Genomic DNA, 13,447 nt, shown 5'->3' on the forward strand with positions numbered 1-13,447 from the left:
CTCTTCACACATACAACATAATTTAAAATACTTAGACCGCACTACATTGTTTACATTAAGAGATCAAAGGATGTAAAGAAATTTTAGTTTCAGCTAGCATTTGAAAAAAAAAAAATGTCTCTTATTAGCTTCACTACTGAGAAAAGACGTTTAACTCCAAATCAATCACCGTGAAATTTCCACGTTGAGGTGAGTGTAGCTGCTAAACCTAAATAATTTTGGATTCAAAAAACGCACGGGTACCACTCTAACTCCCATCACTACCATCTCCATTGGAAATTGAATCTAGTTTTCTTGAACATAATATCATTTAGCTACGAGATCATTTACCTCTAACAATCTCTTATAAATCCAAAATTACGCCACATTTATATCTTACAAAAATAGGCAAATACTCACCTGAATAAATAGTTCCTTGAGAACACTATAGTGTGGTTTTGAGTCAAAGTTCTCATCGAACGACAATAATGGTCTGGAACCTTTCAAACAATTTCCTGTTAGTTTCAGTTCTCCCATTGTATGAACTATAAAATAATAATAATAATAAATAATCAATCATACATGTCAGTGTATACATACAATATGGTTAAGCCACAAAGTTATTTATACATATACTTACTTTTTCACAGATATATTACATACATCACAGGCAATGGATGGTACTGGTATATACGAGGCTTCATGGTAGTTGCCGGCTACCGTCATCGAGGCAAACTAGATTCACAGGGTGAAGAACTGCAAAATCAGCTTGCAATACTACTAGGAGGAGATCCTGGGGTCGATTTACGAGCAGGAGCTATCAGAAATGTACAAAGACGTGATACATTTGGTCTGCATCCATTAACACAAAGCTTCATTACATCTCAAGACCGCTCCTCGCATTCTACCACGATACGATGGGAGCTACAGAAACAGGCCATACCTTTTAACGAAAATAACTGTGAAGTCTCCTGACGCAAGATCAATGGATTTTTGAGGAGTTTGGACTGCTTAAAAGAGTTTCGGGTAAGATGCACGTGACAACTGTGAGTATACTCTGGAATGATGTGAAAAAGAAATGGAACGAAACTTCTCTCGTAGTTCTCCAATGAAGCCTTCGGCAATGGAAACTAAATTGCCGGACCATGGTTTGGAACCAGGGAAAGCACTGGCACTTGACGCCATGAATTTTCTTTATTATTGGTAAGTATATACAGTATGCTGACATGTACACGGACCAGCCTTTGTATATTGAATAATTAAGTATTATGAGTAGTAAGTTTAATAGTATTGCTTCGCTAAAGATATAAGATCTCTCAAAAGTACCATACGCCCATTATGACATCCTGTTGCCAGAACCCTGTTATCATCAAAACTTAATGTAGTAATGTTGTGACTATCTATTATTAATGATGTTTCTAACTCTTTTACTATGAATATAATCTGTATATCTATCTACTACAGCTAGTATTAACTTGTTTGTTAATGATCAATGAAGTTACGAATCTTTTGGCACAATGAACTAATAAAATTGTTGAAATGATTGGATTTGAACTATGTTATTGCATTGCTTGTTTGATTAGCTATTACTTTTTCACCGAGGAACATCTTCATCCACATCCCACCCTCAACTTCCACTGAAGTCCGAATTTCTTACAGACAATTTGTTGAAAACCATCTCACGCTATGACACATGCTCGAGAAAAGAAGATAATTCATAACCCGAACCTTAAAAATACATTAAGAACAGAATATAACGGGTTACGTACGCAATGTTATTTCATTAAAATATCACAATACTCGAAAAAAAATAGGGCACCTTACAACATAAACGCACATCGTAATTCAAAATAACCAACAAATGTAATAATTAAACCCTACTACATTACTACTTACATAAATACTTATCCATTTAAAATTCTTACCGCTCAAATACAGAACTTCTATTCGACTCCGCCACAAGATTTCTGACTGAGATTATGCGTAATTAATTAATGTTAGTTCATACTTACTATTTTCAACAAGGAATTTCGCACTAGGCCCATCAGGAACATTAGAGATCCACGTATATAGATCTTTTCTTTTTCTGTTTTCGAAGAAAATACATTTATTGCAATGCTTCATGTTACAAACCTGAAATTAAAAAAGTTCACGTAAATCATTTATGTAAATCACTGGGTTACAGTGATAAATTTGACTCATGAAAGTAGTTGATACTGCAGTCAGTATAAATATAACGAGTCAACATTTTACATGATAAATGAAGGAAATAACCAATTGAATTTCACGCCAATTACTCATCTGTGCTTAAGCAACACAGTGTCTATATAGACATTATCTCGGACGGTTGAATTATGTATGAAAATGAAGGAAGTAACATTATATATATATATCACACCAATTCATTGCAGAATACAAATTGAGTGTTAGTGAGAATACAAATTAAGTGTTGGCGGTAACACACAAAAATCCCATGTTGAATAGCTACAGCCGATGTGCGGCAAACAACGGAGAGATTTCTTTGGCGACCTAAGGACTCAATAAATAACATTTTCCACAATATCTGCCTACAGGGTCCGATACTTCTTGTCTCACTCAGAAGTGACTCTGTTTCTTCCAATTTATTCACTAGCGACCATAGGTATATTATGTTACTATCTGGACAGAACGTGAGGCAAATTTGTTTCTAAATGACCTTCGCGAAGCAACAACAGATTCCGTTTACCAAACACTTTTAACGATAAACTCATGTTGCTCAAAAAAAGTACACTATTCTTACTGTGTCCTGATTATACTCACACAGTAGCACAGAATTGTAAAGAGCAATTCCCAACACAACGGCCCAGTTTCCTATTTCTTATTCTTATTGACCTTGGCGAGGTTTCCATGTACGAAGAAAACTCAAATATTCACATCGCACCGCACTTGATTCCAATTGTAAGGTACACAGGTGAATATTTGCGGTTTTTCTTTAGGGGTGGCCGATATTACCCCGGATGAATTTAAACCAGTAAACATGGTCCTAGAAATCTCCCATCCTTACTTGATCATTTGCCACAAACCGCATGAAAATCGGACTTCTGTTAGAAATTCTAGACCCGAATGAAATCCGTGAGTTTTTAAAAAAATCACCCCATATTTTATATATAAAAATTACAAACACACATGTTATGAAAAAATACTGGGCCAAATTTTCTATTATTAAATTAAATTATGAATGATTATAAGATTTTCTGATTAAATATTTTCTATATAAAATTCTTAATTCTGTTGATTTTATGTATTGAACATGATATAAGAGCTATGATTATTTTGAACATTGCATAGAACTTTATACGACATATAATCAAAAAGAACTTATATCTAAAACTACACTACCACCTTCAATTATTTACATATACATTCTCTTTTAGTCCGAAGGGGGGAGTAGAGCGCTTATCTCTGGTGAGTGGGGTCCATGGTTCGATCCTCGGCCAAGTTTGTGATAGACATCATCATGCCCGTGGGTTTTTTTCGGAGTACTCCCGTTTCCTCCCACCTTCTCATTCCACCATCATTCAATCATTGTCTCCTTTAGCCTAAAGGGCATAATCGTGGGAGTTAAACAGAAAGATTTCATTTCATTTTTTCTTTTAGTCCGTGTTGCAGTAATATTGATCACGGTCATTTTTACTATATTCTGTTTCACCGCTTTATACCTTATGCCTATAACTTCTAATTCAATATAATTTCTTGTAATATTTTTTCTGATTAAACAAACGATCTTTATATTCATTAGATGTTAAATCTTTATAACATTCTTAATTCCTTTCGGTTTTCTACATCCTCCTCCTTTACCATTGCTTTGTTTTTAAAGTCCGAATAATTCAAATCAACCTGTGACGCTTTTAAAGGATACATGTTTTATCTTAAACCAACTATTTCATCTAATATTGTTCCTTTTAACTCATCTTTCATTTCTGCAAGAACCTTCTGTTCGCTGTCAACGCTGGAACAGAAGTATGGTGATTCGGTGGTTTTTACGAATATATGAATACAATATCACCTTATGAGTAGCATAAACTAAATATCAGCTTACCTCATTTATAACAGTAAGGGAATCCTTTTTCTCCATTTTGCTATCAGGTTTTGAATGAGGAAGTAGAGTTCTTAAGTCTTGCATTAAATGCCTGTCCCTGTACGTTACTCCGCGAGTTGCGAAGATCAAAACACGCTGTCTATTAATCCATTTCGTCTGTTAGGAAAGAAACAACAATTTATTAATAAATATTACATGAAAACACTGCATACAAATATCTAAACAAGAATATACGGAGAGTCCTGAGAAGTTTCTAGCTTTGTCTCCTCCCGTAAACGTATAATTTAGGTAGGGAGTGTAGGTTCATATGAAAGGTTAGTATCTTAGTACAAAGAACCTGCAATCACTAAACCAAGTCCACCCATTTCAAGAGAGAAAATGTTGAATAGCTGTATAATGAAGACTTGAAGCAATGATGGTGATGATGAAGACTCAAGCAAGCTTCATAACTTTGGAGTGTCGGATTCTCATGATTTTTTTTCCCTCTAGACAAAGTCTACGAAGAACATTCACACAGAATGTCACAAACATTGAGGGAGCAATGTCTTTCCTACAGTACCACCAAAACAACCAGCACATAGCTCGTTTCAAGACTGGCCATTTCACCGTTAACATTAGACCCAGAGTGGGTGTCAAGCTCAACCGTCCCAGTAACATGTTATATCCATGGACTATTCCAAAAAGAAAGAAAAAATCAACATTTGACGGGAGCGTGTTGAACTTGTTATCAGAGGTATAGTGAACATGCACAATCTTTTCGTAAAATGAATGCCAAAACATCTGAACAATGATCAGAAGGAACGAATGGAAGTATGAAAAGCAGTTTTGATTGTCTTGAAGCTACTGCTCCATGGCCAGGGTTGTTGGAATTTTCCCCAGCCCGATATTCCCCAGTGTTTTTTTTTTTGGGGGGGGGAGGGTAAAACCCAATAAAAAAAACCATAATAAAACCCCTAGTTTCAAACTTGACTTAAAATATGAATTTACAACCAGAACAGAATACCACTGAACACAAAAAAGGTTTGGGAATCATTCGTAATGAGTTTTGTTTGCGTTCGATCAAAGTCGCTGTAACACTGTTCAACTGTAATCCATGGAAAGAATCTTGTTTGTGCCCGCAACACGAGAAAACGGTTAAATCTGTGGAATGAATTTTTGGATACAGTTATTACGTACTTCGAACAAAGTTTTCAATCAGGTTACTTTGATTAAAACGCATATTCTATGGGGGAAGCAGAGGGTCAAAATATATGTGAAAATCTTAGTATCTCACAATTCTTTCAAGTTAGAAGATGACATTTTTTATGTAAACCTCCCACTAAAAGTAAGGGGAGCCGTGTCCCACTGCTTTAAGAATTTCCATTTTAACTGAGGAATGGTAGCAAATTCTATACGGAGCAGAAAGCAATGTTACCTGTTGTTTCTGATCGCATGACACGGGGAAACGGTTAAGCAGCTTGAAATGAATGTTTGAACATGCAGAGTTAGTACCTACAGAGCTGGGATTTTTATATTACTTTGATTCAAAATAAAACCCAATTTTACCCAATAAAACCCACTGGCCTGTTTTTTTTTTTTTTTTTTAATTTTTTTATTTGGGTTTTTCACAACCCTGTCCATGGCTAGTGTATTTTTTGGCTCGACTAGTGGCAGAATGAAACATGGCTCCATATTTGAAACGAGGATCGTCACTGAACTGGTGCCACTTCGGATCTCCGTTTCGCAACCAGAAATCATCAAAGAGGGTCCCTGCATCAATTTTGTAGGAAAAAGACTGTATTATGTTGATGGACTACTGCACTGGAACTCCAGTATCACCGATGAGTATTATACTAAACTACTGAACCAGTTGCACAAGGCAATTAAGACAAATCACCATGAAAAGTTGTCCCAAGGCGATCCTCATTTTCCACTGACAACGGCCGAGCTCACACATCCCACTTCGTGGCTGCAAAATTGAATAGCTTGTGATTTCAATTGGCCCGCCAATCCTCCTATTCGCATTATCCGGCTCCCTCTGATCACCATTTGTTCCTAAACTTGAAGAAATACCTCAAGGAACATCATTTAAGGACATTCCTGACATACAACATGCTACGGAGACCTTGTTTCATGAACAACCAACGGAATTTTATTCGCAAGAGTTAAAAACCTGCAATCGCTAAACCAAGTCCACCCATCCCAAGAGAGAATATGTTGAATAGCTATGTAATTTCAACCTTCTAGTAGCTCCACTCCTTCTGGCCAAAGCTAGGCGGCCAGGCCAGAGCCGCCTTATAATTACGAAGTACATTAGATTAGGCCGTATTTGAGTTTAGCGTCCAGTTAAGCAACGAGACAATACGAGAAGTGGAGCTAGTGGGATCCGAACCACATGAGATCTCAGCGGGAATCGATCCCGGGTCTGCTATGTCACAGGCGAGTATGCTATCCATATAGCCACGAGAGAGCTCTAATTACGAACCACAAATTTAAAAATTCTCTATCATTGTTATGTCAGAATACTGCTACTATCAGAAATCAGTTACCAGTTCTACAGCGGATGCTGGGAGTGTCCCCTGTTTTGATTCAAACACTGGTTCACACGTTTCACCAGCTTGGTACCAACTTTACAAAGATTAGAAGTTTTATGTTCTCAATGGCACTGCGAATGTTCGTTTCCACGTCTTCAATAGTTCGAGAATTGTTGTTGTATACCTCTTGCTTTAAATAGCCCCCATAGAAATGAATAGCAGTGTTGCCGGGTGCATGTAAGTAAAAATTTTATCATAATAATTTCAGTTTGTTTTTCATTGTTTTCAGGAATTGCATAATGTAGACAGATCCTTACCAAATCTTTTGATGCACTGAAACATCAGCACGGTTGCCAATTTAGAGTGTTAATGTACGAAAACTACGATTTCCGTAGTTCCCCCCTACAAGGCCTCATCCGATTAGTTACCGGTGGAAATGAAAAGTTCTTTTTTCTGCTCCATAGTTTTCAAACTACTCCAACTAAACAAACTGAAAATTAACGACAGAACATCCATACGTATGAGTTATGAGTCAATTTACGTGTTCTGAAAAAAAAAAAAAAAAAATCGTTTACATATGGCAACACTGTGTGGTTCCTAGTGTACTTCAATTGTTGCTTCCTAGTTTAAAAATATATGCATGAACAAGGCTTCATTTTGGTATAACCATTATTTGTGTATCACTTCAGGTTCAAAAGTTCTATCCCAAACTGTAGGTTGCATTGTATATTGGACACCATGTAGAAAACATTCTCTTTCTTTCCTTCAAAAACAGGAAGTGACATACCCCTTTATTTTTAATGAGAAGTTTATATAGCGAGTTTTATCTTCCTAACTTGGCAGGCTCCTGACATGATGTATTTTTCTTTGCATGATTTTTAAACTCCCTCTATCCCCTTCCCTTAGGATGCGCCCTTGAATCAAAGTAAGTTGATGTTATAAAAACCGGCTCTGGGTACGTACTAACTACTGTATGTTCAAAAGTTAATTTCAAACTGCTTAACCGTTTCCCCGTGATATGATCAGAAACAAGAAGCAATATCGTTTTCAAGTTATAGAAAGTGTTCCCCTTTCCCACTTAAAATAGAAATTGTCAATAACGTTGGGACACAGGTCCACTTATTTTTAATGAAAAGTTTTACCTTCCTAACATGAAAAGATTGTGACATACTAAATTCATCACATAGATTTTGACCCCCCCGCAATCTCGAAGAACATGACTAAAAACCCAGGTCGAGGTACATGGTAATTGCATCCGAAAATCCATTCCAAACATTTGAACCGTTTCACAGTAAGGTAAGCACAAACAAAATTCTCTTCACTTTTATATAATCGATTACAGTTGAACACTGTCACAGCGTATTTGATCGAGTGCAAACAAAACTCGATATGCATGGTTTCCAAACCTTTTTTGTTTTCAGTGGTACTCTGTTTTGGTGATAAACACACATTTTAAGCCAATTTTGATACTAGTTACATACTAGTAAGTACGATTAAAGACAGCAATTATGATCACATTAAGGTTAATATTTCAATCCATGTTTTGAAGTACCGGTATATTTTTTGAAGTGGGCTTTTTTGGGTTTTATTGTGGATTTTTTAATGAGTTTATATATATATAAACACTGGGGAAAATTCCAACAACCCTGTTTCTAGACCTAGTGACCGTCACGCCTTGCTTTCAGTTTGGCTCACGACGCTGGATGGACACCGAAAAGTGGAAAGCACCGGCCGGGATTCGAACCCGGGACCACATGGACATAAGTCCAACGCTCTACAGTGTCCCCTCTCTACTTGTAGTGCTTCAGTATGACAGGAATGAAAACTACATAATATCAATGATTTCTTCCAGTTTACGATAGGAATGCATGGCCTCAGCGCAGGCCGGAATATAGAAGTACGTAGTTTTAACAGGGATACGTAAGTATCGGATGTGAGGTGATTTCCTTTTCTGTGTAAATATGCATCCTAGAGCATCTACAAGTTTTTATTAATAAAACATGTTTTTAGTGTTTTTATGCTCTTTGACCTACACATATAGTATGAGGCGGGAAGAAAAAGGTGCGCTGATCACAATTATTACAGTAATATGTCATATCTCGGAATCCCTTAAGGTTAGAGACAGGATATTTGAAATTTTCATTTAAAACAATGAGTCTAGTTCGTTAGTTGGTATTCTGAGGCGGACAGTTATGAAAGTAGTTCGGTTACGTTGGTGTGTTACTTTATTTTAAAACTGTTAAACATGCATATTTTTTCATTATTTTTATATTGTTATTTAGTCTATGATGGGTGTTAATGGGACTTGGAACTCTCAATATCTATATTGTCTATATTAAACCTTGTCTTATCTCGTCATAATTTTTGGAGATTTCAGGTGGTATCGCTCAACTTCACTTTTCTCAAGTACGGTATCGACATGCACCAATAAAAGAAAAGTAAACAAGGCATGACCATACTATTTCTAAAATGATTGATTAAGGTTTAATGGGAACATCAGCATCGATACTATCTGTCCTTGTAATTTTAATCTGTACGAATCTTACTTCAATTTCGGTGCAGATTTACAGTATGCGGTCATAAAATTTTAATTTTACGGTCAAAATGATAACGTGATAAGAACTATTTAAGATATTAATTTCAAACTGGCATAGCCAGAATTGAATATAGGAAACCACAATTTTATATTTACACGTGTCAAACCTTACAAATTATATACTACTGCTAAAATGAGTGAGTGAATTTATAAGACAATTGTGCAACATAATCATTTCCACTGGCGTAGAGTATCTGCACTATATGAGTAATGTGAATTTTATATTTACAAATATAGTGTTAGTATACGACTCCAACTGTGACTTTAATCGGTTATTATAGGTTAAGTCACTTCCTGCAAGTGCTTGTGCGTGAGTCACTTGTTGGAACTGTTCGTGCCTTTGGTGTGACGTCTTAGTTCATATTTTTCCCACTAGGTGTCTGTGTAGTCATATGATAGTTTTAGTGTGATGTCACGTTCTGTGTGCATGTATGTGTGTACTGCTGTTTGTGGCATGCGGGAAGCGCGTAATTGAATTGGTTGAATTGAGTTAGAGAAAACCTATCATGGTTGTGGTCTAAAGCTGAAGATATTTTCGACGTATGGTAAAAGTGGACGTTTATTGGTTTTTCTTGTTTGTAATAATAGCAAGTGTGCTCGGTTTAATAAAACGACGTGTGTGCGGAAAGGAACATTTTTCAGTAATGTTGAGTATTGTGCATGTGTTCTTGGTATCTTATATTTTCGTGTGTGGAATCAGCAGTTATGAGTTCATTATTCATGAGTGTTGTTGTATGGCGAAATGGTGAGTGTTTTCTTTTTTTAATTCATATTATTTTTATTCTTGATTTGTTTTGCATTTGAGTATTAGGCAAAGTATTTGGTTTGCTGCTGCTTGTCCTATTGTCTTCTTGAGATGTATTTTTTTTCTTTGTCATGCACTGATTTATGATTAGAGACGAGTGTTTTTTTTTTTAAATTTTTTCCTTCTTATCTTAGCTTTATAGTAGTGGTGTGATTATTTATTATTATTTTGGATGTTTTTATGGTACTTGAGCGGGGTGTTTGGGGGGCGGTAGCCCCCCATTTATATCTCAAAATTCATAGTCACCGCTTCACCTGAATTGATGTTTAGTAACATTGTGGCCCTTGTACTTATAGTCTAATTCTTAACTTCGTATAGTAACATTGTTGCCCTTGTACTTATAGTATAATTCTTAACATCGTATAGTAACATTGTGGCCCTTGTACTTATAGTATAATTCTTAACATCGTACATTACTTTCACTGTGTTAGTAATTGTAATCGATTCATGTGATCCGGTTCCGGGAGCAGTTTAGGAATGATTCCTAAACTGCTCCGGGAACCGGATCACATGAATCGGTTGAAGTCACAGTTGGAGTCAAAGTAAAAATTTGCCGTAGTCTGAAACCACGACATTGAGTTTATATGCGACGCTTTTTTCTTTTTTAAAGAAAAAAGTGATCTTCACACTCTCCTTGTGTGCACATAACCTTCGTGGGTTAGTTCCAAAGTTGGTCGTCCCTTTCTAGAAAAAAATTGAAAATGGATATAGTATACATGAAGCTGCATCAGTTCCCGAAGGAGAGGACGCTCATACTTTTAGGGATTATTCATTGAGTATGTACGAACTTACGAAGGGGGTAACAAAGCGACTTTTATTTACTTATCGACTGATACGAAAATCAAAAAGAACGTACCTGTACTTTCTATCTGCATGTGTAGTGCCCTTGTACTTTATCTATGACTATGTGTGTGTGGGGGGGGGGGGAGGAATTTAACGCATATTGCCATGTCTTGTGCACATGGATACTTCTTACTATTGCACTACGTAGAAAATTTATGGTATTTTATGTAGAAGTGGTAATAGAACACAGAAGAAACGCAGATCAGAGGATTCACATGTATACTATTACCACCAAGCGGATGACCAACTTCGGAAAAATGCCCCGTACGTTGTTGACGCACCATCGTATGAACCTCATGTGTGCTCCTGCCCTTACTCGTACTCGACTTAATAGCGTTCGTTCTTCGTAGTGGCCCCCTAGCACATTCTAGTTGGTTTTCTTCAGTTATTTTTGCCGCATTCATCCAGACGCGTAATTATACCAGCAAGAGTTCACATCAACTTGCTCACACATTATTAATCTGCACGCCACTATTTGGACAAGTATCATAGAAATAAAGGTGCAGATTGTTCTAGATCATTTACAGCACAAAAAGAGAAGTATTTTTTAATTTCAAGGAGAATTGTAAATCTGCACGATTTTTATTTGTTTATTTTATAATTAGACTTAGTTACTAATAACTTAACCTCGTGTACCTTTTTCGGAGCCGGTTCATCTGATGAACGTGTCATTGGTGGCAATTTACTTTCAGTTTCTGCTTCATCTTCAACCTCCTTCAATTTGCGTTTTTTACCTTTCCCCATATTAAATTTATTTCTTCACCACTCACAACAGCTAATTGTTACTTGAATCACGAGCAAGACAATCCATGTGGTTGCCAAAGCAGAACAAAAATAAGACAGCTTGACAATGATACCAACCTCAAACACTATAAAACCCAATCTCTAAAGGAAGAAATCCCATTTTGGATCTGAATTTCCCACGTTGGTATTATTATTACTATTACTACTACTATTACTACTACTACTACTACTACTACTACTACTACTACTACTACTACTACTACTACTAATAATAATAATAATAATAATAATAATAATAATAATAATAATAATAAATATAAAAATAAGACTTGTGTATAAAGTTTTTTTTTTTTAATTTTAGGGAATTACCAAGAAATTTCGACTTTCCACGTTTATAAAATAGTTTGTGAACAACTTTTCCTTGATCGAGAACAAGTATATCTTGTTTTTTCAGAAATGCAGGGACTCAATCACACCTTTGTACCGTCACCTTATACTGAGCTGAGTGATAGGCCTACTACAAAAGCTTTGTTCGCTATATTTATTATTGAACAATTGGAAATTGATTGTTTCTTTCTTTGATATTTTGCTTTCTTTCTTTCATTCATTCATTATATGTCCACTACTCACTCGGAGAGAATTGTTTGGGCCTGGATTATACATATAAAATGTTTAAATCATCTATAATAAAACTAACAAAAGGAGTACCACAAGGATCAATATTGGGTCCTCTTTTGTTTGCTGTATATATTAATGATTTGGTTAACAGTGTAGGCTGTGTGAAGTCAACATTGTATGCTAATGACATAAATATTCTTTTCAGTGGAGACTCAGTAAATGAAGCAGAAAGACTCACTACAAAGACGCTAACAAAAATTATTAGTTGGTTAAACATAAATAAATTAACTATGAATTTAGGAAAAACTAACATTGTCAAATTTCGATTCCCGGGAAGAGAAATGAACTTGTACCAATAACTGTAGACACTGTAGAATTATGTCAAACAACATCTATTAAATTTCTAGGAGTATATGTTAATGAAGATTTAAACATGGAATACTCATGTTGAATACATTAATACTAAACTCAGTTCACTGTGCTTTGCATTCCGTAGGTTGCAAGGTAGTTTGTGCAAGGAAGCTGTCATGTCCTTATATTATAGCAAAGTTTTTTTTTTCAATAATAAACTATGGTGTTATATTCTGGGGAAATTCGAGAATAAGTGCTAGTACATTCCGAATACAAAAAAAAAAAAAAGGATAATTCAGTATGCCTGAACGATCCTCATGTAAAAATGTTTTTCAAAAATATAAATTATTGACATTACCTAGTTTATATATCACACGATTATGTATGTAATCGAACACAAGGATCTATTTACATTAGCTAATACAATTCACTCATACGATACTAGACAGAATTGTTCTAGCAGAACTATGCAAAGTTTAGCAAAACTGTATATATGAATTGTATAAAATTATATAACAAATTACCAACAAAGTATAAGGACATTAACGAAAAACGGATATTCAGAAATACTTTGTTAGAATTATTGTTACAAAAAAGATATTACTTTGTAGAAACTTCTCTTACTGATAACATATAGAGAATATAAACTATATCTGACAACTGTAATGCTTAATTGGGGATTGTCCTCATATTGTAAGCTATGAACAGGCAAATAAATATGAAATAAAGTGAAAAATTCCATGCATGATGTCAATTTCTGCAAAAATTCTCTGTATACGATTCCGAACAATTGTTAAAAAATCCCTCAAAATGAATTTTCCCACGGGTTGACATAATTGCAGCAGGACTAGCTCAGGAGAGTAATGCTCCTGGAAGTAGGAACGAAAAACATTTCTGATTGGTTGGCGTTATCTATGTCT

At 35.5% G+C, this 13,447-nt stretch overlaps 1 protein-coding gene across 1 annotated transcript in view; it reads right to left on the reverse strand.

Annotated features, from left to right (window-relative positions):
- LOC145673345 (ribosome biogenesis protein BRX1 homolog) overlaps window positions 1-11,655 on the reverse strand; it is a 28,130-nt gene extending 16,475 nt beyond the window's left edge. The window contains exons 1-4 of the mRNA XM_081742967.1: window positions 11,451-11,655; window positions 4,058-4,213; window positions 1,992-2,112; window positions 400-524 (exon numbers count right to left, since the gene is read on the reverse strand). Coding sequence (XP_081599093.1) covers window positions 400-524; window positions 1,992-2,112; window positions 4,058-4,213; window positions 11,451-11,558 — 510 coding nt within the window. The 5' untranslated portion in view covers window positions 11,559-11,655. The remainder of the gene's footprint in view (window positions 1-399; window positions 525-1,991; window positions 2,113-4,057; window positions 4,214-11,450) is intronic.
- Between the last annotated feature and the right edge of the window lie 1,792 nt (window positions 11,656-13,447).

Source organism: Thermobia domestica, chromosome 16 (assembly GCF_964235325.1).
Source record: "Thermobia domestica chromosome 16, izTheDome1.hap1.1, whole genome shotgun sequence".
Lineage (NCBI taxonomy): Eukaryota > Metazoa > Arthropoda > Insecta > Zygentoma > Lepismatidae > Thermobia > Thermobia domestica.